Source organism: Lissotriton vulgaris, chromosome 1_2, assembly GCF_964263255.1.
Source record: "Lissotriton vulgaris chromosome 1_2, aLisVul1.2, whole genome shotgun sequence".
Taxonomy (NCBI): Eukaryota; Metazoa; Chordata; class Amphibia; order Caudata; family Salamandridae; genus Lissotriton; species Lissotriton vulgaris.
In genome coordinates, this window is record NC_141686.1 from 143,129,890 (window position 1) to 143,155,920 (window position 26,031).

A 26,031-nucleotide genomic window follows, 5' to 3' on the forward strand; every position below is an offset into this window, starting at 1 on the left:
TGCGTAATGTGGTGGGATATGTTGTAGATTGAGTCAGACAGGTAGGCAGTTGTGTGTGGATCCACCCATTGCAACTATTCAGTACACACAAGAGAAAATTAGCTGCCAAAAGTACTGTATCACTCCTGCAATGCAGGTGCGAGGAAAGATACATCTCCCCACCAAAGACTCAGACCTTGACACCGGCTTCATAAGCTTTATAGGACTTGCACACATTCTCACAACTTTGTATTTATGTTCTAACTTTACAACTAACAGTGATGGCTGAATATGTGTACTTGTAAAAGGAAAAAAATGCGATGCCCACGGTGCAGTTTTTTGTATGTATTAATTGTAGGACAGATACCACTAATTATCTTTCCTTAACACAATATGTTACCTTTTAGATTAAATCAATCTTATCTTTTAAATAAACTTCATTCCAATACATGCATATTAGTCAAATTAATAACTCAGAAAAATTGATTTTTATATTATATTTATCTTTCTTTTTTTTCTATTTTTGAAAACACATATATATATATACAAACATTTAACAAATATATATACACATATATACAATATTTATACAAATTACAAACACTCAAAAAATATCCAAACATGAAGTAAAGAACCGTACTTATGGTTCAAATGCCCACCATCAATTCAAAAAAGGGATGTTAACCTATCATTATGTCAATACATTCCCTGAACGTAGGTCACCAGCACAAAGTATAATGGAGCTTAAGAAGGTCTAATCTTTTCTCCCTCCATTTGTATCTTGCTCCTTTCCTGTAATTTCATATACTTTATATCAATTTATCTTATGCTGATGCCGTAAACAAACAGTGACGCGTTTCAGCCTTTGTTTTGTTTCAGGCCTCTTCAGGACTTTAGGGCAATTCAAACAAATACTTCCTAAGGAATCAAATATGCCTAATTAATTGTACTTTCATTATTTACAATAACTATACAAACACACACAACACACCCAGAGACTTAAGTATATACAGCAGTATAAGTAGCGTCTAGTACCGCGAGGTAAATGGCAACATGCTTTTTAAACCCAACAACAACATATGTATTGACATAATGATAGGTTAACATCCCTTTTTTGAATTGATGGTGGGCATTTGAACCATAAGTACGGTTCTTTACTTCATGTTTGGATTTTTTTTGAGTGTTTGTAATTTGTATAAATATTGTATATATGTGTATGTATATTTGTAAATGTTTGTATATATATATATGTGTTTTCAAAAATAAGAGAAAGGTAAATATATTATAAAAATCAACTTTTTCTGAGTCATTAATTTGACGAACATGCATGTATAGGAATGAAGTTTATTTAAAAGATTAGATTGATTTAATCTAAAAGATAACATATTGTGTTAAGGAAAGATAATTAGTGGTATCTGTCCTACAATTAATACATACAAAAAACTGCACCGTGGGCATTGTATTTTTTTCCTTTTGCTTTATTCCCAGATGCCTTTGGGTTATTCGGGTTCTTCTGTTTATATTGACAGAATATGTGTACTTGCATCATAGCCACAGTACTCTTGGACCAGAGATGTGAAGCATCCTGTATTTTTCTATAAAGTATGTATTCTCTCACTACATTTCAACCAAACTGTTGGACTTGTTACTTGGTTTTCCATTTCTGCAATAGACTGTCATGCTTCCCATGTGTATCACTCTACTGCTTTCTGGAGTCTTGTTTTTCTTCTAGGTTTTTATATAAATAAATATATACATTTCCTTCTTGACCTCTGTCTTTTAGTAAAGTGGTGGGGGTGGGGTGGAGCTTGTAAAATCTTGCAACCCTGGGAGTATATTTTTTGTGACTGAATACTATTATTAACTAGAGTCCACAGCTTCAGTGATGATATATTAATTGGTGTTATCTTTCTCATTGGACAGATGCTTTTTGGGATTTGCATTTCTTGGCTCGTGTGCTACATTCTTACTCTAACCAATGCTCTCCCTACCAACCCTACGAGCTACGGATACTTGGGTCGGACGGATGTGAAAGGAAGGGTTGTAGCTGAGGCGCCCTGGTTCCGATTCCCCTACCCTGGTACAGTATAATCCATTCATATATATTTGTCATATTATTTGCATTTTCCTAGCTGCCACTGATCCTTGCCTATGAACAGAAGCCTTTTCCCATGATAACGTAAGGTGAGTTTGAGTTATTTGCCATTGTAAATGACAATGCCTTTATTTTATGTGCTGTTTTTAAAACAGATAAATAAAAGCCATGTGCCCGTTATGTGAGCCACTTAACCACTTAGGATGCTGTAACTAACAGAGACACTGCAGGGACCCAATCACAAGCAGTAGGCGGGATTACACCCCATATAGTGTTTACTTCAGGTCTTCCAGACAGCGCATGCACGCTGCCTAGGCTTGACCTAAAAAAACTTCTGTAAATCTACACCTGCAGGGTTGCTCATATGTGCGGATTTATTTTTTTAATTCTGAAAACATTTCTGGTGTACTCCTGAAAATCACAGACTCATGTTTGTGAGTGTGCACATCCACCACAGTACCATCTATCAGAACAGCCACTCCCCGCCTGCGGGCCTAATCTAGTGTAATATTACATCATACTCTAATGTAATAGTAAGTGTAAGTAGGATGTAATGGTTATAGTCATGATTTGAGCACATATTATCTGCTTCCAGGAGACTTCCAACCTGTGTGGAAGACTGCTGTGGGGGCAGTTTCAACTTTGTTAGTTCTTCAGGAGCTGCCAGATTAAAAGATATATAGTACTGAATAGATCCAAAATGGGAACACTAACCTTCAGCTTTCATTCAACAAACTGGTGCATTCTACGAGTTGCAGTCTTGGTCATCATAATGCCACAAACTGAGCAGCAAGCAGTAAAACCCAAAAGTTGATATGTTAGTCGGTCCTAAGGCTGTAAGTAGGAGCACCGGTGACGTCGTAGGAGCACATGGCCAGAAGTGATCTGCCCCTTTACACATTATTATTGCAATGTTTAGCTCAAGCACAATTAAAACAAAGTAAGACTGCAAGTCCCAGAATGCACCTGCTCAATGACGTGGCATTGAGACATGTGGTAATGCCAAACACGGTGTTCCTAATTATGTAACCCCAAGGTGGTATATTTCCAATAGCCCCCTGTTAAATAACACATTTTCCTGATTCATTTATGAGCAGGTACAAAAGTCGGAACTGCAGCTATAAAACAAATAATTGGAAGGTTCCCCTGATTGTTGTCACAGGGAGGGGGAGAGTAATGCCAAATAGGAGACCCTGTGGTTTACTATTACTAAATGGAGTCCAAATTACTGACTAAGGCAAAGCAGTGTGGGGGCAGGCAGGTCTGTGAGCAGTCCTAATTTGTCAATTTATAATGGCAAATGAATATATAAAACACTTTTCATGCTGTATATCCAAATATTACACGATAAACAAATCCACCAAAGATAAAAGAAATATATATCAAAAAATACAATTTATTATAATACCTCCCTTCAAGGTTACAATCTAAATTATTAAAATACATTAAAATCAATTTTCCACATAAAGATAAAGTGTGATAAAAAAAGTCAAAAGAAAGAGTCGACGCGGCGTTTCGGTGTTCGTTTACAATATTCACACCTTCATCAGGACATTTTGACATTTGGTTGGCAATCTAAAAATTTAAACAACAGTATTTTAGGTATTTTGTAATTAGGCAGATAAACAGAAATACATACATAGTGTTTCTTTTTCTCTTAGTGTTCATTTTTCCCTATATGCTCCTGGACCTGTTCCTCAGTGGGGGCCACCCTCCGTACCCTACAATCAAAAATATATTTATCATGAAACCCTGTTAATAATTAAATAAATCAACGGGGGGTAGTTGGATTGAAGACTATGTCTTCAGAATTAAGGAACGTTTTTTGTAAACAAATACCTGAATTTTTGAAACTTCTGCTTAAATTTAAAAGACTTCTAAAACAACTGGAAACTTGTATACATCTGTTTCTTATGATCATGTGGTACCTTGATAAAGGAAGAAAAATATCCACAATTATCTATCTGGTCAACCCTAGTGTCTAGTGATTTATGATATATATTTCATTCATAATTATTTACCTAAAATGAGGTAACTACATAAAATGATTAGGACACGGAGGAGCCACCGGAATTTACTCTCGGGTCAGTTTCAGAGACTCAAGGTCCCTTCGTCAATTCGGAATCCCTATATGTAGGATAGGACACATTGTATAAGAGTCTCTTCCTGGGATTAAGTAGAATCTAAAATATATAATGAATCCCCTACTTACCGAGTTTATGTATTCATTCTTGTGAGGCCAATGTGATAAATTGATCACTTGTCTGGTTTTAAAATCGCTTCTTGTTTTTCTTACGCCTATTGAAGTGAATGAAATACATAATGATCAATTTGCTAGTTCTAATGGTTATTTGATCGGTTTTTACTGGCCATATTACTATAAGTCTACGGAGGCTTATTTTGAAAAACTCGGTCACTGTTCATCTTTGTAAGTGGGCAATTATAACTTATAAAGTATGGCCAGTAAATAAACATGTTATAGTCCGTGCTTTTCTTAGCATTTTAAACTTTTTAAACGTGGGACCTAGTGCATCGCCACGAAGGTCAGTTACTGATGATATTATTGACCATCGTCGGCTCTTGGAAATGACGCAGTAATTCTAAATGTTTACCGCGTACTCTGATTCAAGTGGGAAAATTATGGAAAAGCTTATCAGTGAGATCGAGGATTCTCGAGGTAATCTCGCTGTTTCACAGCACATTCCCCTTAGTATAGGTTGGCAGAGCTCAACACTATTTTTGCACAAATTTCCTAGATTACCGCGAAAGCAGAACTATAACTAACATTAGGGTTACGGCATCAAGGTGCTCCTATCTAGTTACGGCTCACATACCTTTGTGGTTTAATTCGGCCTCCCTGCTCCTCCGTATTAGGGTCCTCCGGGAAATTAATAACCGACATTCGGAACCAGCATTTATGCTGCCACTTCCGTTCCTGACCCGGAAATAGATGTTTAATCAATTAATATCATTTTCCTAAATTTTATATTCTTTTAGGATGGTATTTCTCTATCTCTCCTAGGCTGTATTTAGGGACCTTGGCCATAGAGTTTAGTAAATAGTTTAGATTATTTCTATTCTCTGGTCATTAAAGGATCGTGTTTGCGACCCGGAAGTCGTCAAAGATATTCAAAATTTGTTTCGAATACTGATGATAATTGCTTACAAATTAATTTCCTCTTTATGTATTATGCTTTCTAGAGGAACCTAAGGGGACATATATTAATTCTTTCTTTGAGCGCGCTATCCGCGACTATGTTTGATATCCGGGTCCCGATTTGACTTTGGCGGCCATGTTGGATTGGGGGGGGGGTTGAGCATTACTTATATCTAAACTCGACAGATATTACATCCCGTGTTTTTCTATGAAATTCATTATATTAACCCATCTCATTTCAATATTCTAGAATATTCTCATTATTTTCTAATTAATGATGACATTTTATGGTGAAAAGAGGTAGAAACATTTTTTGGCAAGTTTTAGACATTACAGTTGTGCCTATTCTCGATAAGATTTCTGGCATAATCGATCTAATTAAACACGAAAATATTTGTGCAAAACATATGAAAATACATTGCCATATCTATAACCGGATTTGGCTTTAAAATGGTGATTTCGTCTCATGTTCCAAGATTGTTGTCAAAATCTCATCACATCCTTTCCCTATATATTGGTGCAATACATTAGTGATAAACGTTATAGGGTTCAATACATTAGTGATAAACGTTATAGGGTTCCAACTTGGACCGTCAACAAACAACTGACCCGCTACCTCAAGGAGAACACCATCCTGGACCCATCTCAGTCCAGGTTCCGCAGCAACCACAGCACCGAAACTGCCCTCATTGGCGCCACCGATGACATCAGGACCCTGCTAGACAACTGAGAAACCGCGACCCTCATTCTCCTGGACCTGTCTGCCGCCTTCGACACGGTTTGCCACCACACACTACGAACACACCTCCACCACGCCGGGATCCAAGAGAAGGCCCTGGACTGGACCACCTACTTCCTCTTCGGCAGAACCAGAGCGTCCGCCTCCACCCTTCCACTTTGAAGCCACCAAGATCTTCTGGAGCGGGTTGTGGGTTTATAGGGGAATAGGGTCGGAAGTAATTTAATTATAATGTATTCATTAAATATTTTATTAATTAATATTTAAGTATTTAAGACTATATTGTTAATTGAGGTAATTCATTTATTATTAATTAGTTATTAATTGTTTGTTAAATATTAATAATTAATTGGTAAATATGTAATTGTGTCATTTTTTTAGGAGCGGGTTGTGGGTTTGTAGGGGAGTAGGGTGGGAAGCAATTCAATAATAATTAATTAATCTTTCATTTTTATTATTTGATATTTATGTATTTAACATTTTATGTTAGTAATTGTGGTAAATAATTTTTTGTTCATTATTTATTAATTGGTATTAATAATTATGAATTATGTTGTGTGTGTCATTTTTTTAAGAGCGGGTTGTGGGTTGATAGGGGAGTAGGCTGTGAAATAATTTCATTTGAATATATATTTTTAAATGTCTTATTATAACATTTATTGTTTTTTTATAGCGTAAAATGTGTAAATTTATTTCTTATTGATTTTTTTAAATTGCTTGTTAATTATTATAAATTAATTAATTAATAATTAAATATGTTCATTGTTTTATGTTTTACAACATTGGTGAAATCAATGTTAATTATTTTGCTGGAGTGGGAATAGTAAATTATTCCCCTCCGCTATCCAACACTTTCCCTACTGTTGCACCCACTGGAGTGGGAATAGTGATTTTTACTCCTACGCTATCCAACACTTTCCCTACTGTTGCACTCGGTGGAGTGGGAATAGTCATTTTATCCCCTCCGCTATCCAACAATGTCCCTACTGTTGCACTCTCTGACAACTTCATCGACCACTTCATCTGACCAGCCACCACAGGCGTTCCCCCGCTCCCCAGAAACACCAGCCAGCCCACCATCTCCAACTGGACACCGATCATGGCCGAAGACACTGCCTGGACCATGAAAAGCATCCGCTCGGGGCCCCGACCGACCCCTGCCCCCCTCACATCTACCACAGAGCTTTGGACGCCATCGCACTCAAACTACAATGCACCTTCAACACCACCTTCAAAACAGGCACCTTTCCAGACGACTGGTAGCGTGCAGAAGTCAGACCCCTGCTAAAGAAGCCCACAGCTGACCCGACCAACCTCAAGAACTATCTCGCTCCTCCCCTTTGCAGCCAAAGTTGCAGAGAAAACAGTCAACAGTAAACTGACACGATTCATTGAAGAAAACACCGTCCTCGACCGGTCCCACTCTGGATTTCGAAGCAACCACAGCACGGAGACCGCCCTACTCGCTGCCACAGACGACATCCGCACCCTCCTGAACCAAGGCCACTCTGCAGCCCTCACACTACTCAACCTATAAGCGGCCTTTGACACTGTCTGCCACCGCACACTAGTTTCCAGACTACACGACGCAGGCATACAAGGAACAGCCCTGGACTGTTATCGATCATTCCTCATCGGAAGAAGCCAAAGGATCAGACTCCCACCCTTCCTCTCTGAACCCACGAAAATTACCTGCGGAGTCCCACAGGGGTCATCACTAAGCCCCACCCTCTTCAACATCTACATGGCCCCCCTCGCAAGCCATCGTCCAACAACACGGTCACAACATCGTCTCCTACGCGATGACACCCAACTCATCCTCTCCCTCACCAAAGACCCCACCACTGCCAAACTCAACTTCCAGAAAGGAATGCAAGCCGTCGCCGTCTGTATGATGAACAGCTGCCTGAAGCTCAACGCTGAGAAGACAGAAGTCCTCGTCCTCTGTACCACCCCTTCTGCATGGGACAGCGCTTGGTGGCTGACTGCCCTCGCAAGCCCACCTACCTCCTCAGACCACGCCAAGAACCTGGGCATCGTACTTGATTCATCACTCACCATGAACCAACAGGTCAACTCCGTCACCTCCAGCTGCTTCAACACACTCTGCATCCTCCGCAAGACCTTCAAGTGGATCCCCCTGAGTCAAGGAAGACAGTCACCCACACACTCATCACCAGCAGACTGGACTATGGAAACGCTCTCTACCCAGTCTTCAACAAGTCCCTACTAAGAAAACTCCAGACAATACAGAACACCACTGCCAGACTCGTCCTCGGCATCCCCCGACAAGGACACATCAGCCAACACCTACGAAGTCTCCACTGGCTCCCTGTGGAGAAAAGAGTCACTTTCAAAATCCTCACTCACGCCTACAAATGCCTACACAACAAAGGACCCAAGTACCTCAACAACAGAATCGACTTCTAGTAAACTACTAGTAAATTATTCCCCTTCGCTATCCACCACTTTCCCTACTGTTGCACTCTCTGGAGTGGGAATAGTAATTTGATCGCCTCTGCTATCCAACTCTTTCCCTTCTGTTGCACTCTCTGGAGTGGGAATAGTAATTTTTACCCCTCCGATATCCAACACTTTCCTTACTTTTGCACTCTTTGAAGTGCGAATAATACATTTTATCCCCTCAGCTATCCAACACTTTCCCTACTGTTGCACTCCTTGAGTGGGAATAGTAATTTTTAGCCCTCCGCTATCCAACAGTTTCCCACTATTGCACTCCCTGGAGTTGGAATAGGAAATTATTCCTCTCTGCTATCCAATATTTTCCCTACTGTTGCAGTTAATGTAGTGTCAAATGTAATTGTAAAAATAGAAACATATTTTTATATTTGAATGTATTATATATATATATTATTTTTATTTCACTGGTGTTTGTATATACATAAGTATATGTATTTATATTTTTTAATATGTTTCTAACATTTTTTAATTTCATTAAAATAATTATTTATTAATAGTATCAAGTACATTTATATATTATATTTCATATATATGTATAATTTATTTTTACATAATATTTATTACTTATAATTTTAAACATTTTCTAATTCTATCTACTTTTTTATTATATGTATTATTTACTTTATTTTACATTATTGTTTAAACATTTTTTAAAAAATGATATTTTTAACCACAGTATTGTTTCCTCGATATTTTTGTACTTACCATTTTGAAGATAGAACTTCAATATGTTTGACAACAAAATTTTTGTCACAATATTTTTGTAGGTTGATATTTTTGTTGTTGATATTCTGTCAGTGATCCAGGTTGTCAGAAACACAAATTGCCACCCTTCTTTTGGGAAAAACTATTGGCGGCGCCCATTCAGAAGACGCCACTTCTTCAACAATCTTTCAAACTCTGTTTTATCCCATATATCTGGCTGTTATTTCCTGGTATTTACCTATAAACTCTGGCCCTGAGTCAGCAGGAGCCTCAGCACTCAGGGCTATGCCTCCACAGTCATGGCAGGATCTCTACATTCGTGATGGCATCTTCCCAATGGGAAACTGCAGTGTTGAGATCTCATCTTGAGTGCAGAGATCCTGCTACGACTGTGAAGCCTCCACCCCAAGTGCGGTGGTGCCTTGTGAATCAGGGGCTCTGCATTTTTTATTTGCATCACTGTGCTCCATTCTTAAGACAATTCATATATGCATATTATTTCAATGTTCTGAGGGTGTCTAAAAGCATGTGGAATAGAATGTGCTACTTGTGCTTTCAAATGTTCTCTCGTATTGAATAATGCAGCAAACAGGTCAGTGTTTGTATTTAACAGTCTTTGATTCTGCCATCACCCACACCTTGTGCATAGAAGTTCGTCATTGCACACTGTTAGAAATGGGATTCCTGGTTTGGCTGATGTATGCAACCAGGCCAGGCAGGAACCACCACTCTAGTAAGGGTAAGCTAGATACACACACTAAAGGAGTACTTGTGCTCGCCCTCTGGTAGCTTGGCACAGAGCAGTCAGGGTTATCTAAAGAGACAATGTGTAAAGTATTTGTGCAACACACACACACATAGTAACACAAAGAATACATCAAAAAAGACTCCACATAGGTTTAGAAAAATAGGGAATATTCATCTGAATAAAACAAGATCAAAATGACAAAATCCAATGAGTACAAGTCGTCATATGTTTAAAAATAAATTAATGCCAAAACAGTGCTTAGAAATCACCATCGGTCAAAAGGTTATTTGAGGTCGCAAGGGACTTGTGCAAATCCAAAGTTCAGGACGACCACAATCAGGGACAGGCCGGCTACAGGACTCATTCAGGGCCTGCTGAGAAAGAACCTTGGAGCAAAGGGTCAATGTTGAAGACTTGATGAGTCAATCTTCTCCAAGCAGTTGGGTAGCTGAGTCGACATCGAGCTTCGTTGAGGTGAAGGCAAGTTGTCATCGAGCTGCGCAGAGCGCCATCGTTGGACCGCCCAGGCTGTAGAACCCCTGTTATCGTACAGCCTCTGCATCAGCATCGAAGGGTGATGTGTCTGTTCCAACCAGCGTAGTGGGGACGATGCGTTGGTTTTGGGAAAAACAGCTGTAGAAACCATTTCTAGGGCCCAGAACTTAGGGAGGGCACCTCAGGCAAGATTAGGACTCCCAGAAAGCAGAGTCCAGCAGCACCAGCAGAAATGTCGGAAGTCTTTCATGTTTCTGAGACTTCAGAAAACAGGATGCAAGCCCTTGGATATCACCTAGAGGGAGGGAAGGCTGAGCAGCAGAGGAGTCTTCTAAAAGAGGTTCAGTTCAAGATCCAGAAGTGTCTGATTTTAGGAGATCAGAGAACCAGAACACAAAAGAGCCTTTGTTGTAGGGGTGACTTCAAAGCAGCTCTCTGAAGTGTGCAAGGATCCCTTATAACCCATTCCTGTCTGCCAGGCTATCTGTGGGGGGTAAATCAGTGCTTTGTGTGTGAAGAGGACACTACCTATTGAAGTGTGTCAGCCCTTCCCATTACTCCATGCCCAGAAAGACCCTTCAGAATGTAGATGGATGTACATGAGTGTTCAGAATGAAGATATGTTTGTGACTGTCTAGAGGAAATGCATAAAGTGTAGCTGTCACCCACCCCAGACTTATATTGAGGAAGGCTGTCAGGCACATACAACAGGAAGTGCAGAGAAATGCCCACTTTCTAAAAGTAGAATCACAAAAGGGGGGTGCCTCCCAGACCATCAATCAAATTACGCTTTGAAAGATGAAACCAAAGTGTTGTTCCTTCTATTGTCTTTGATTTGACCTGTCGTTCTTTTAACTTTTCAACCAGGGTGTACACTCCGATATATCACGCCTATATATATTGTTTTTAGTAGTTTTCTATGGAATATATCAATAAACCTTTTTCTTAGATCACAGCATTTTTTCTTTGCTTGTTTTTATAAAATGTTTTTTGAGGGAACATAATGTACATTTACAGATATAATGACAAGAGACAAGACTTTTGCAAAGCAAAACTTACATGACAACACTTCTTGAATACATGTAAAGGATTAATCCGGAAAGCAATTTATACAGAACAAAAAATTGCAACACTTCTTAAATACATTTAAAGGAGTGCTACAAGGCCCTATTTTGGTAGGGGTCTGAGCATGACTTAGTACCAGGATGGGGTCCTGGATTCCATCTCTCCCAGTGCACAGCTTTTGTGCACAGAATGAACTGGTTTATGGTAGCTCTTGGCCCCGTTTATGATTAGGCTAATGCGTTTTGACCTTCAGAATGGGCCTGTGATGTGAATGAATGAATGAAGGAACATTTGTAGAGCGCGTGGTTACCCAGGGGCATCCCAGTGCTAAAACATCCTGTGATTCATGAAACAACTACTGAAAGATGAAAGTTTTCACAAGTTTTCTAAACTTAAGGGGCTGGATGTAGGTAATTCTATTTTACCACTTCTAAAATATCGAATTTTACCGATTCGGTATTTAAGAAGTGGTAAAATAGAAGGGGGCACATGTAGGTATTTCAGAATCGGTAAATACAGAATCTGTAAGATTCGGTATTTATCGATTCGGTAAATACAGAATCGGTATCCCCCATTGATTCCTACGGGCCTTGAAACCCATAGGAATCAATGGTGAATACCGAATCGGTATTTACCGAATCGGTAATTACTGATTCCTGCAAGGGTGCAGGGGGTGTCACTTTGACACCCTCTAGCACCCCAAATACAGGCATGTGTGCCATGTGACACACATACATGCCCTAAGGGCATGTCTGTCTGTCACATGGCACAGGTGTGCATGCACACATGTGCATACACACCTGGATTCGGTATTTTACCACCCAATTGGATTGGGTGGTAAAAAACAGAACCTGAAAGGCCTGCGGCACTCAAAGATGTGCTACCTACATGTGCTTTTACAGAATCGGTATTTTTACCGAGTCTGTATTTACCGATTCGGTAATTTTACCGCATCTGTAAATACAGATTCGGTAAAATACCGATTCTGTAAAGCATGCTCCTACATTAGAAAGCCCTAATACCGGTCGGAAACGGCCGAAATCGTCCGTTTCCGACCGGTATTAGGGCTCCTACATCGGGCCCAAGATGTTCAGTTTCAGAGCGTATGTACAGTGGAATCCTATTCCAGAGCCTCGGACCATTATATGAAAACAATCGCCCTCCACTTCGCGCCTGTTTGATTTTCAGTACACACAGAAGGCCTTCGGCGAAGGTCTTCTTCAGGGCTTTTGACTTTGTGGACACATTGTGCCAGATGCTTTGTAAATGTCTTGTTGGGAGTGCCTAGATGGTTTCTTATTTCAAGCTGCTGTTTTACCATAGGGTCCTGTGTGAAGGTTGGACCTTGATGTATATTTGGCTGAGACCATCCATCTGTTGTGGTCCAGATTCCTGCTTTGGTCAGGTCACCAGCCGTCCCCTTGGCGGGTCTGTTCCTGTGGGAGTGATTCTAGAACACCAGGCACTATAGTCTTTGTCTTCTGGTGTCTCCCTCGTCCTACAGTCAGCTCCGCAATTTCTAAATGTGGCATTTCTAAAATAGTAATGTGTAATCCAGCTTCTCTAGTAAGGTGGATTTCTCATTACCATTCAAAAGATATAAAACATTAAAAAGCTACTCCACTCTGATCAGGAACTACAGCTTAAAAGTGTGTTAAGGAATTCCCAATGCTAGACGTAGAGAGTAAGGCCTCACAGTAGTGAAACATGAAATATTCTGTTTGGCACAGACATGCACAAAGTGTTGACAAATCTGCCCCTTCGTGTGCATGCCTGTCTGCCCAGCCTTAACCCTCGCCCTCTCAGCATTCGGTGGAAATTAAGTTGGAAAATAATATATCTGTGCCACATGTCTTGCCTTTCTTCACCCCACCTCTTCTATATTACCCCTTTCTCTTAGCTCTCTTAACCACTCTCTCTCTATATCTCTACAGCTCTTTGAACCTACACTATCTCTTGTAATCTCAGCAATCTCTACCTCACCAATGTCTACATCACCTCTCTCTCAATTTACCTAATATACCTCACTCAACTTCATCTCTCCCTACTTCTTTCTCATGACTTTGCCTCTCTATTATTCTATGTGCCAACCTCTACATCTATCTCTCTCAGTCCGCTCTCTGAACCTCAACTTTCTCTGAGCATCATCACTCTCTCTGTACCTCACAGCTCGTTTTTTCCATCAGACTTGCCAGTATCTCTCCTCTATCTAGTTCACTTCACACACAAACCCATCTCTATCTTTCCCTCACCTCTCTATTTATCTCTTCTAATGCCTCTTCTACCATACCTCTGTCTACATCTCTGTCAACAATATTTCTACCTCACCACTTCCCCTCTCCTCTTTATCTCACATCCCCCTCACTACCTCACCTTTTTCTACTTTACAGCTCGCTCTGACTACATAGACTCAGTTTACCTCAACACTCTCTCACTACCTCATATCTATACCCCCTTTCTCTCTTTCTACCCTCTTCTGTTTTCCTCTCTATGTATTTTGCTCCTTTTTGGCTAGTTTTGTGTGTGTTTGTGTGTGAGAGGGGGAGTGTGTGTGCGTGTGTGGGTATTAATTCTCTCTCTCATACTCAATGGGACCTCCTCCCCATTTCAACTCACCGCCTGTACCTCTCACTACCTCTTCATTTGTAGATATACCTACCTCACAGTCTCTACCTCATTCTCCCACCTCCGTTTACCTCTTTACCAACCTCTACTCTCTTTCTATATTTCATGTATGCCTCTCAACTTGTTGATTTTGTTCTGGACTGCAATTCTCATTTTACTCCCAATGGAATTATGAAAATCTTCAGAGCTGCACTTTGTTGATCACTTTTTTTTAGCAAGAACGCCTGTAAAGCAGGTGGATATATTTGTGAATGGAAATATCAAGCAACTAAAGCTACGATTTCAAGGGCAAAGTACACACGTTTTTTTCATACTGTGCTCTTGTCCCTCAACATTTACCAAGTCACCCTAAGAATCTTTTTCCTCCAGTATTTTTTTTTTTTTTGTATTTAATTTATTTATAAAGCGCTAACAATCATCCTAGGTAGGATATCACGGCGCTGAGGTTTGGTGCTGAGGGGTACGGTGACCGCATTGATTACTGATTACTCTGGTTTAGGGAAGAGTAGTGTCTTTAATTGTTTCCTAAATGATAAGAGACATTCTGTCAGTCTGAGATTGGGAGGTAGATCATTCCACTTGGTTGCAGCTAGATGAGAAAAAGCCCGCTCTCCCATCCTGACAGTCTTCACGTGGGTGGTGTTTGCTCTTCCTGAAGTTCTGGATCGAAGGTTCCTCGATGGTCTATGGAATTTGACTTTATTGTGTAGAATGGTAGGGCCTGTATTGTAAAGTACCTTGTGTGTGATACACAGTAATTTGAAGTTGGCTCTTTGTCGCATTGGGAGCCAATGTAGTTCTCGCATGCAACTTTTGGCCGAATCATATCTCTTCTTATTGCATACAGCCTTTGCCGCGGCATTTTGCACTATCTGCAGTTTAGAGAAAAGATAGTCTGCCATTCCAACAAACAGAGAGTTGCCGTAGTCCAGTCTGCTCATCAGCAGCGACTGGACAAGGGTCTTCCTACACTCAGTCGGAATCCAGGGGAAGACTCGTCTGAGCATTTTCAATAATGCAAAGCCTCTGCCACAGACAGTGGAGACATGTGATTTCATGGACAGAGCACTGTCCAGTACCACACCCAAGTTTTTCGCTTTTATGGTAGGATTTGGGGGCAAGCCCAGGTTACTTGGCCACCAGCTGTTGTCCCAGAGCTGGGGATTTTTGCCAAACAGGAGGATTTCTGATTTGTCTGCATTTAATCTCAGACAGTGCTCTTGCATCCAATTGGCCAGCTCAGTCAGGCATTTTAGTAGTCGAGTTTTAGGATCATCTTTCTCATCAATGGTGACCATCAGCTGGGTGTCGTCAGCATAAGAACACATTTCAACACCCCACTTTCTTCCAATGGCTGCCAATGAGGAAACAAATACATTAAACAGGGTTGGGCTTAATGAAGCCCCCTGAGGAACCCCATATTTAATGTTTCGCTGGGGAGAAATGAAATCACCCAGACACACTGATTGTGTTCGATCCGCCAAAAAGGATTGTAGCCATCCCAATGCCTTGTCTCGAATACCTTTCCCTTCCAGGGCTTTCAGTAGTTGGTCGTGTGGTACGGTATCAAAAGCCGCCGATAAATCCAAGAGTATCAGGACGACTGTCTTACCCTGATCCACCTGGGCCCTGATATTATCCGTCACCGCCAAAAGTGTTGTTTCAGTACTTGTTTCAGTGGAAGTACCAAGTTTGTAAGACACTGAACGACACATAAAATATTGCTGCAAGCAAATCTAAGTTCATTAAGTATGGTTTTTTCAATGCATTTTCAAGCTTTGTTTTGGTACTATTTGGCTAGAGGAAAATAGGCAGGTTTTAGCTTCCCACTGTACTTGCATGCATCTTTCCAAACATTGAACATATAATTCAACATTGTTTATCATTAGGAAGACTTGAGCGAGCTAAACAAGGGTAATTTATTCAAACTTGTTCCACCTAGGGGACCCCAAAAATATATCTCGCATGGGGCCACACAAATTCTTAAGATGACACTGCTCAGGGGCTCCTCATGTTCTGCAGCTGGCCAATCGCTTTGCATTACGCCACTGGCTATCCCTTCTCTTAGTTCATTAGTATAGTATGCACATGTAGAATACTGTGAATCAGCCGGCCTAGGAGGCTCTGGAATGAAGACATTTAACACATCTCGCTTGGCAATGCCAGCACCACTGTAAATTTTAAATGTTGTGCTTACGCATAGTTTCAACATGGTATTCTACTGCTGTGGGTGCTCTTTAAGGATCACCGCCTGCTCCCCTCCCCTTCAGTGTTCCACTGCATTGGAGCGACAGCATAGATCCCCTACTGCCCAGGCAGGGCTTAGTGCCTGCTGCAATGGGCTGCAAGGCTTCAGGGGCTCAGCAGAGAACCCCCCGTGGACATAGAAGGTGGGTCAAGGAGTGCGTTGATGCCACAGCAGGAACATGCTTTGCTGTGTTTGTCCACCATGCCGTATCATCTTTGTGTTTGGATGTTATTCTAACACTCCCCTAAGTCCAACCCTTAATTAATTTGTGTTCAATCCTTTTTCAGTGAATCACTGTTAACAAATCCTAACACAACCCCACCTCACTTAAACAAAATTACATTGCCATACATTATTTACTAATTTTTTGTTGGGTACATAATGAAAGCAAGAGCATCGGCAGCAATGAGCCCAGATGGAGTAATGATTTTGGTGTCGAAGAACAAACCAGATTTGTGGGCCAATTGTCTTATTTTCTTTGTACCTCTCAGATGTCCTATTGTATTTGCATGAAGTGAAAATTATGCCAAAAAATGTATTCTAAAAGCTTGCTCACTGTAGTGTTTTATGGGTAGAAGATATTTTGATCACCTAATTCGAATCTATAAAGCAGAAATTCCCCCTACAATATCCTGCACATTGGAGCGCACTCCAATAGAATCTTGGGCAATCCTAAACAAGTGTGAAGCGAAAATTCTGAGAAACTTTTGCTCACAAAGTTCACCCATTCCGGTCTACTTATTAAGTCTAGAACTTGAATTAGTGGCGACATTTGTGCAATCCTTAGCTAATATTATTCAATGGGAATATAAAATATTCCATGCCCCAAGTACTTCCCTAGGATCTCTACTTAGAACAGAGATTTTGTATAACACTGAAACCTACACAATTTTGGGGGGAAATTTGTTTCGAGCGTTGGAATATTTTGAGTGCAAAATGGTCAATAGAGCTGCTCCGACGTTTTTTAAAAATTCAATCCCTGCATTTTAGCTTCAGGTCGGACTAGGATCACTGTTACTCCTTGAAATTATATAACACTATTTGTAATAATATTTCATCAGGATCAGTCCGACCATATCTATTGTTTCAAATTCAGAATAGTGTTTGTCGGCTTTATATGTCTATATGCTTTGGAAGAGTTCTTTTAAATAATGTATTGGTGAAAAGTTATAAGAACCCCCAAAAAGCCAGTGTCTGTGAGCTATGCTCTGCAGGAATTCAAGATATGATTTATATCCAGCAATATATGAAGCCAGAGCCAAATGTGTATTACTGCTGGCAAAGAGCTATATGGTGGACACGCATCAAGATATAATGGAATTGCTAAAAAAAAACACCACATGAATTTACCTGTTTTAAATTGTATAAATTCTTTACATTTTTTTGACCAATTTTTTTATGAAGGGTTTTACGACTTTGCTGTTGGAATTATGTATGATAGAGGTTTTACATGATGGGATGTAATAATTATGTATTTAATATGTTTTTTAAACTGTTGATCGTAGACCTCGGTGGAGGTCAGTAACAACAAAATTAAATAAACTTTTAAATGTTTTGTAATGCCAATTCTAAATTGCATTTATCTTACAAGTAGTTTTTGTTTTGTTTTGGGTGGAATGATTTTGCTGTCAACAAAGTAAAGTTCCTGTTGAATTAACTGCAGGGAAGTAAGTGTCACGCAAGGTAAAAAAGGGCAAAGTAAAGGACAGGCACTATTGGGGAAATCCTTGGGCCCTCAATGCTCCTTCCAAGGTGCCCTTCACCCCTCATACTGGACCATGGCTTCAAATCTTGGAGCCATATGTGTCTGTCAAGAAAGTGCTCTTCAAATCATTTCACTTGGTACAATTATATTTTAAACACATGTATTTTAATGTTTTCTTTTGTAGGACAGTGGGGAAGACCCACAATCAACGTGGGTATAATAGTTGGCATGTTGGCTGCAGTGATTGCAACCATGGTGGACGCCATAGGGGACTATCACTCCTGTGCCCGGCTGGCTGGGGCACCACCTCCTACAAGGCAGGCTGTTAATCGAGGAATTGGCATCCAGGGTATCAACGTATTACTTACAGGAGCCTGGGGCTCGGGTATCGGCATTGGATCCTTTGGGGCAAATATTGGTGCTTTGGGCATTACCAAGGTAAGAGATATATTTTCAATCAGAGTAAGCCCATGGTCTCATTAATCACAAGTAAGGCATATAGTGTTGGTGATGGAGTACAGAATCTGGAAGTGACATAGACATATAGAGCAAGTATTTTCTTGTGAAAGAGACTAAGGGTTAATATATTTTAGGAGTGCCGGACCTGCCAAGTTTTTCTTCAGTTGCATGGGCACATAGTGGCTTTCACAAAAGCTTTTATGAATATGGGAAGAACTACTGGAGTACTCTTTGAGGTATTCTTACCTGCCTTTGGAAAGCAGCCAAGAAATACTCAACTCCCTATTAGTAAAAGTGCAAAGAGGTCCTTTTTCTGTGTACTAGCTTTACATGAATATTCCATGAATATTCCTATTTTATTCACATTTTAGATTTTTTATGGCTAATTCACAAAGGCATGTAGGATTACATAAAACAGTACTATAGGAGTTCTCCTATACATACTACTTTACTTACTACAAAACGCCATAGCTGAACACACCATGATACAAGGATGCATTTGCCAGTAAAGGAAATGTAATTTGCAGTTGTAAGCTCTGCTCTTGGACCTTCTCTTGAGAATGGTATTGTATTCTTCCTGTTAATATTCAGCCCTTTCTGTCGATTAGCCTCTGTATGGTGTACATTCATACAATACATTAATTATGTGACCAGTGGGAGTCGTTTGTACAGAAAGACCGGTTGAACATTCCCAACATTACCATTGACAACAGCCGACAATGCACTGCAGTTAAGGTATACACTCCGATTCTGAACAAAAGGACTTAGATAAACACAAATATGTGCACCATTTGTCGAATATACAAGCACACACTACATTTCGTAGTTGTTAATACACACATTCTGCAAAAATAGTATTTTGATATAGATACATTAAAACATAGTGGCCTACTATTAAATGTATTTTCGGTTGTAATTGTATCTTTATTGCGTCCATAAAAGGGCTGGATTTATATATCCTAGATTCTCACAAAATTGAACCCACCTGGAATAAATCCACTTTCTCCTGTGTAACCTTATGCCAAAGCTGCATGTAATTACACCAAAGTAGCTCCAATACGCTGGATGGGAAGTAGGTGTTAGAAGGTGCTTTGGGAGTTTGAGTACATGCACAAATGTGTGAGTTTGTAAGTATTCACAAACCGTCCTCTGACCCTTTTTTTTACTATGTAAATGGTCAGAGATTTTCTTCTGTTGTTGACATGTGACCTAGGAGAAGTGGTTACAATTGAGATCGAAAGGGAGTTGGTGAGGAAGGTACCTCAGTCCTCTCCGCCAGACCTAAAGTATTATATAAAGACAAATCATATGAGTTTTCAGTGTTGACACAGTGGGATCCTCCCTAGAACAGGTGAGCAAGGACCCTTTACAGGGAAGAATGTGGAGACCCAAGTCGTACCCATTTGTTCTTTAATGTTAGAATTGCAATATTTGAACTCGCTTGCAATAACTGTATAATGTGTGTTGTGATGGAAAAGTCCTCTGCATGGTAAAGATGTGTACCTCTGCCTTGAGCATCCAACTGTACCATTGTGTGGATCCCTAATGCAGATTTTTTAGTTTCAGGCGAACATGGATCAAATGTGTGCGCCATGACATAGGCCTGTCTCATGGATTGCAGTCTTGTTGGTCCAGGTGGGGTGCCCAAAGTAATACCCTTACTGTGGTGGAAGGCTACTGCCTTCACCAGAAGTTAAGCAGCACGAGAGTGGTGTTGGCAGCATACTGTGTATTGAGCTCTAGTAGAGAACAGGATCTTTTTACCCTGTGCCACCGGCTTTAGGCCTACAGGTTCACTCGCTTAAAAGCTCCTCTGCTGTGTGCTTTACTTACCCTTGGCTACATCAGGCAGATGTGGAGTGTTGCATAGCGCAGGAGTAGTGACTCGCATCAGTTGTATGTAGAAAAGCTTCAGTGCTGAACAGTGAGCGTAGATTAATTGTGCGTACTTAATGCATGTGTCCATGCAAGGGTACAATGCAGAGAATTAACAGTGCTGGATTGAATGTGCACTGCATAAGTGTTCCTGGAGTGGTATATTATATGAAAGACCCTGGGTTCCATTTTGGGAAGCTCAGGCCTGCCTGGTGAAGACATGAGGAGAGGAATTCCCCAGACAGTTTTGTGTATTGATGCATTCCTGTGAGCTGGGTGGGAAACACACTTAAGGGAAAGGAAGAGACTCTCTTTACATTCAAAAGACTGCTCTTTGATTGAGTGATAGATCACAAGGAAGGGGTCTGGACACATCTCAAGAAGAGAGATGGGGTTGATAAGAGAATCAAAAAGAGTAGGGATTAACTTTTTGATGCACATGTCACTGTGGCTGACATCCAGGTGTGAACTCCCATGAATTGTGTTGTGGGACAACCAACTTCGGAGTCTCGCCTGCTGTGATAGACATCTTTCACGAGGAAGGAAGAAAGAGAGAAGTGCCCACTTCAAAAGGAGCAGAACCCCAACATAAAACTTCGAAGATTCAGACCCTTAATCACATTTGGTGCCCTGGAGCACCATCACCTGCCTTCTTGCCAATGCCAATAGGCCCTGTGAGGGAAAGGAGAGCACTGGAGGGAGTGAGGTCCAGGGGGACACTGCATGAGGATTCCATGAGTCAGGTGTGAGGCTGTGAACCGATCAGGCCATTGCATGAGTGCAATATGGGCTCTGCTACTCTCTCATGCCAGGAGAGGCCTGCCTTGTTCAGAGCCGCATCTAAAGCGTTGTACAGAAAACACCAGGAAACACTGCAGTGACCCCCTTATGCCAGAAGGGGTCACTGGTAAATTTATTTTGGGCCAGGAACACAGGAGTTGTGGCTACCGAAAACGGTGACCCCCATATGCCAGGAGGGGTCGCTGTAGTGTGGACGATGCTATAACTACAATGGGTGTGGCTCTAATCAGTAAGGCTGAGCCCATGAACAACAACAACAACAACTACAGATGCCAATACTGATGAACACTAGAACGACTTTAAATGGCACACAAGTCACTAGTCAAAAATGTGCCAAGTTTAATCACTAAACTTTTAATCCAGTGCTTAATTTGTGCCGGTGCTTTCCGAAGTTTAGCACCAGCACTTATTTCCCAGGGCCGGGTCTAGAGATTTTCTCTCTCCTCGGCGGTGTGCCCAGTAATTATTGTTTGCCTGTGGTGCATGTTCCTTGTTCTTCTCCTAGTCATAAGTGACAAGGCTGTTGCTGCTGTGAATTAAGCTGCGCAGGAGCGAATGACAGACTGACCTTTCCTCTGGCTCGTCCATCCAGCAGCACTGTCTGAGAGCCAGAGGAAAGAGAGAAAGCAGTTCCCTGTTCTTAGATGGAGTGCTTGAATTACGTGTCTCAGCCAATCTATATGCCCCTTTCAAGTTTTTCTTTTTAGCAAAGAGGAGAGTGGCTTCAGGATTGGATTGGAGGCCTGCCTCGGTGCATATTAAACTCTGTAGACATGTGCGCAATAAGAAATTACAGGCAGCCTGAAGTTGGATGACGCACAGTCTCAACAATCACAGGGCAGCTTCATTTTGAAGGCAAATAGTGATTGGATATATTTTTGTGGTTCATATTCAGCTAATCCCTCCATTCGAAAGTGTTTGCGAATGCGTGTGCGCTCGGACACTTAATAGCTTTAAAGCCAAAAGACGATGTCAAGCTGTCGTCATCGGTGTCGTCTCTGACTTGTGAACACAGGCGAAGGCTCACCTTTCCTTGACCTGAAATAAAGTCATCACACCGAGCTCTAGGCTCATGGTGGCCCTGTGCAGGGAGCGTAGGTGGGGGCCCCGGAAGAGGGGGGTCCGAACGGGGCGGAGCTTTGATGTCAATATACTCATTGTGGTCACTTGTTTTATTTGTTTTGTTTTCCACTGTTGAACGTGTTGACCCTTCTTTGTTTTTTGGGAGGAATGAGGCGTCCAGGGGTACACCTTCCTGTGCAGGCCCTCTCTCCTAAAAGGAATGTCCTACACTTTCTTACACCAGTAAAGTGACACTGGCAATAAAGAAAGAGTTGCTCTGTGCGTGCCCTGACTCCAGTAGCTTAACAGCATTCTGCCTCTTTCTCATTTGCTATCCCTAATGAAGGGCTAGTGCCCATAATACTTCACCCAACAGTACCTCAGCTGGAGCAGAAAATGCTACCCCAGCCTACCACGGCCTGGAACGATTCCTTGCCGCATCCCCCACGACGGATATGCCCGGTCCCTTGTAAATATTTCCCACCTGCAAACAGCATTAGGTAAATGTCAGTGGAGTATTCTTCAGAACAAGGCAAACTATTGAGATTTCCACTTGTTATTTACCATTTGCATAGTTATTCCCCCATTCCGTAGATTAGAAACTTGGAATTGCCTAATTTAGGTGCAGAGGTTCAGTCGGAATCTTCAGTCCTCCCAGCCCCAAGTATTCAAGCACCTATATATTGCCCAAATGAGGACCATAAGAAGGCCCCTAATAAGTAAAAGTAGAGATACAGAGAGACTGAGACTGCGGGTAACTATACGACATCTAATATTTGTATCTATGCATCAACACAGAAGACGGGCTAATAATAAAAGCAAACACTGAAGACTTGAAGCTATTTTTGTACGATCAATAGAGAACGCACGAGTAAGAGAAAGGTTATTAAGACGGGGAGGTAGGTGCAGGCACCTAACACTTTGTTTTGAGTTCCATAAAGCAATGACGGCGTGATGACAACAGCCTGGAGTGTGGTCCTAAGCGATTCCCTCAATGAGGGTTGGAAGAGGGTGTGACTTAGACAGACTCCAATCTGGACGCACTGTACAGTGCTCCTTTTCCCCTTGCACTTACAGAGGGGGCGGTGCCTACTGATGTTGCACGAGTCACATTTGGCCACTGCCTTGGCTTCTAGAATGTGTGAGTGCTGAGTGCTTTTGATCCGGTCACATTTGGCCACTGTCTTGGCTTCTGGAATGTGTGAGTACTGAGTGCTTTTGATCCGGTCACATTTGGCCACTGTCTTGGCTTCTGGAATTTGTGAGTGCTGAGTGCTTTTGATCCGGTCACATTTTCGTCTTTCCTCTGGTTGTGCTCTTTGACACTCAGTGTGCTGTAGATCCGACCCGAGGGAAGCTGAAAAACGTCACTCTCCAATTTCACTAGGCGTTTTCCCCACCTGGGGCAAATACCAATGCATACATTTAAACACAATAGACTTGTAAATTTTAGATTTATATTCTATGCACATGCATGTCTATGCAGTATTTATCTAGACCATAGTGAACTAGAAATTAACAATGTGCTGTGCAGAGACTGGTGTGCAGACACGGAATACATCCACAGGCTCAGAGGAAAGGGTATAGAAACGAAGAGGGGGTGGGCACTGGCATAGCAAGTCTCCATGGGCCCTAATGCTATCAAAGAAAATGGGCCTAAACGTTCCTGTTTGGCAGTAAAAACATCAATACTTGGAGTTCAGAGGCGCCCTCACAGCCCCTGCATTTGCTGCATAACTGACCTCCCACGCCCCTGGGGTCCCAAAAGAGTATGTCTCAAAAGATGACCAAGCCTTCAAACAACAGAATGCTGAAAGTTACAGTAAAAGTAAAGCTGCTCTGTTGATATAAAAGGTTTAGGTCCAAGAGATTTAGATCACACCAAAGCTGAAAGATTCCATCAAATGTTAACCGACCATCAAAATGTACTCCCTTCTTTCTCTTCTCATTCTTTCACCTGGCATACATTAATTTCTCCACTAGCTTAGCGCCATCACCTTTTGGTCAGTAAGATTGGTGGGGAGAGGGGGAGGGTGTGTGTGCATTTTTGTCTGTGTGTATGAAACAATTGGTGAAATGTTTGATCCGAGGGTCATAAATTTAAATCTTGGCGTGGCCACCCAGCCGTTCATCTTTCTGAGGTGGAAGCAATAAGTGCCTTTGAGTTGGATAACAGCATTTTGAATTCAGTTGCAAGGCCTCCTCTGGCGAATATGTGATTTACAAACATGCATGATGTGTCAAGGACACACAAATTATTCTAATCTTTTTTTTCTTTCAATTTAGTTGCAATATTCCTCGGTCATTATTTTCTCTGCCCCTCCTTGACCCAGTACCTTTCATGCTTGTATCAATTCCCCTGACCTCTCTTCTCATCTTTTTCTTTTTTTTCTTCCTCAGCACCTCAAGCCATGCCTCCTTTCTTCTTTCAATTCTTGCTTCCTTACATCCTCATTCATTCCCCACCCCTCCTTTGGTGCATATCTTCTTCCTTCCTTCCTCCATTCATTCCTTCCTTTCTTTTTTCTTGGTCCTTCCTTCATCCCTTCTCTAATTTCTTCCTCTCTTATCCTCAACCCTTCCTTCCGCTTGTCTTCCTCCAATCCTTTCTTCTTTCTATTCTTCCATTTCTTCCTTTCACATTTTCTTATTTCTGCCATCTTTCATCCATTTCTTAGTTTTTTCCTTACTCCTTTAATCCCATTCCTGCCTGCATTTGTTGCTGCCTTTTTTAATGTATTCCTTCCTTCATCTTTTCCTTTCTTTTAAACTAAAACAGCACTGTATAAGCACATTCTCTTTAGTTTGCCAAGTTGCCTCAAGTCCTCAAAAGACCTTTCCTAAAGCTGCATTTTGAGACGCACACACACTCCCTAATTTGAGTTCACTTTTGAGTTGTTTTCATAGGCTTTCCATATGTTATGTTATGTTATATTGATTTGTATAATGCACTAATCACCTGAGAGGGTATCCAGGTGCTTGGGTAGCTGTTCGGGTGTGAGGTCCCCGTGGTGCATATATTCAGCATCATGCGAAGGTCCCCGTGATGCATATATTCAGCATTTTGCAAAACTCACGAAGTGAGGAGGAGGCTCTGATGTGTTGAGGCTTGTGGATGTGGGTGGGGTCAAGAAATTAAGTGGGTGGAGCCAGTTCAGGAAGTGGGCGGGGCAAGGGGAAGTTTATATTTTACAAATTAAGCACTGGCCGCGACCATCGCAAGCCGCCCAACTTCACCACATAGGATCCGAACACGTGGGTGCCCAAGGAGAGGGCCCTCACTGCACCGTGGAACACTGCCAAATCGCCAGAGTGAGTAAGACTGGATATAGGGCTTTGGGGCTCAAGGGGGCCTGCTGTAAATTGTACTGGGGAGCCAAGGGCACTTTTGACCAATTCCTAGCATCAATGGGATAACTCTTGAGTACACCCAATTACTTTGCATTCCCTGGATGAGGCCAGCAATGAATGGGGATTTACCCTGAACATTTTACATGGAGGAGGGTGTGACAGGGGTTTGCCTGATAACTATTAAATATCTAGTGTAATGGGATGACCCAGTGCCCCTCAGAACCTGGGTGTACAAGAATGTTGAAAATGTTGGCTCTGTCGGGTACATAATTGATTCTAGGTTTACTGAATAATATTAATAGAAAAAAGTACTCAAACTTTTCAGTAATAAGCAATGAAAATGTAAGAGAAGGAAGGACTAACAACACACCAAAGGATTGCATGGATCCGAAGTTGTAATAAGTGATAATTCAATACATTCTTTTACATTTTATGATGTCA

General features: G+C 41.3%; 1 protein-coding gene across 1 annotated transcript in view; it reads left to right on the top strand.

Moving 5' to 3' along the window:
- LOC147734705 (solute carrier family 23 member 1-like) overlaps window positions 1-26,031 on the top strand; it is a 322,680-nt gene that overhangs the window by 212,396 nt on the left and 84,253 nt on the right. The window contains exons 7-8 of the mRNA XM_086952992.1: window positions 1,903-2,059; window positions 18,227-18,480. Coding sequence (XP_086809118.1) covers window positions 1,903-2,059; window positions 18,227-18,480 — 411 coding nt within the window. The remainder of the gene's footprint in view (window positions 1-1,902; window positions 2,060-18,226; window positions 18,481-26,031) is intronic.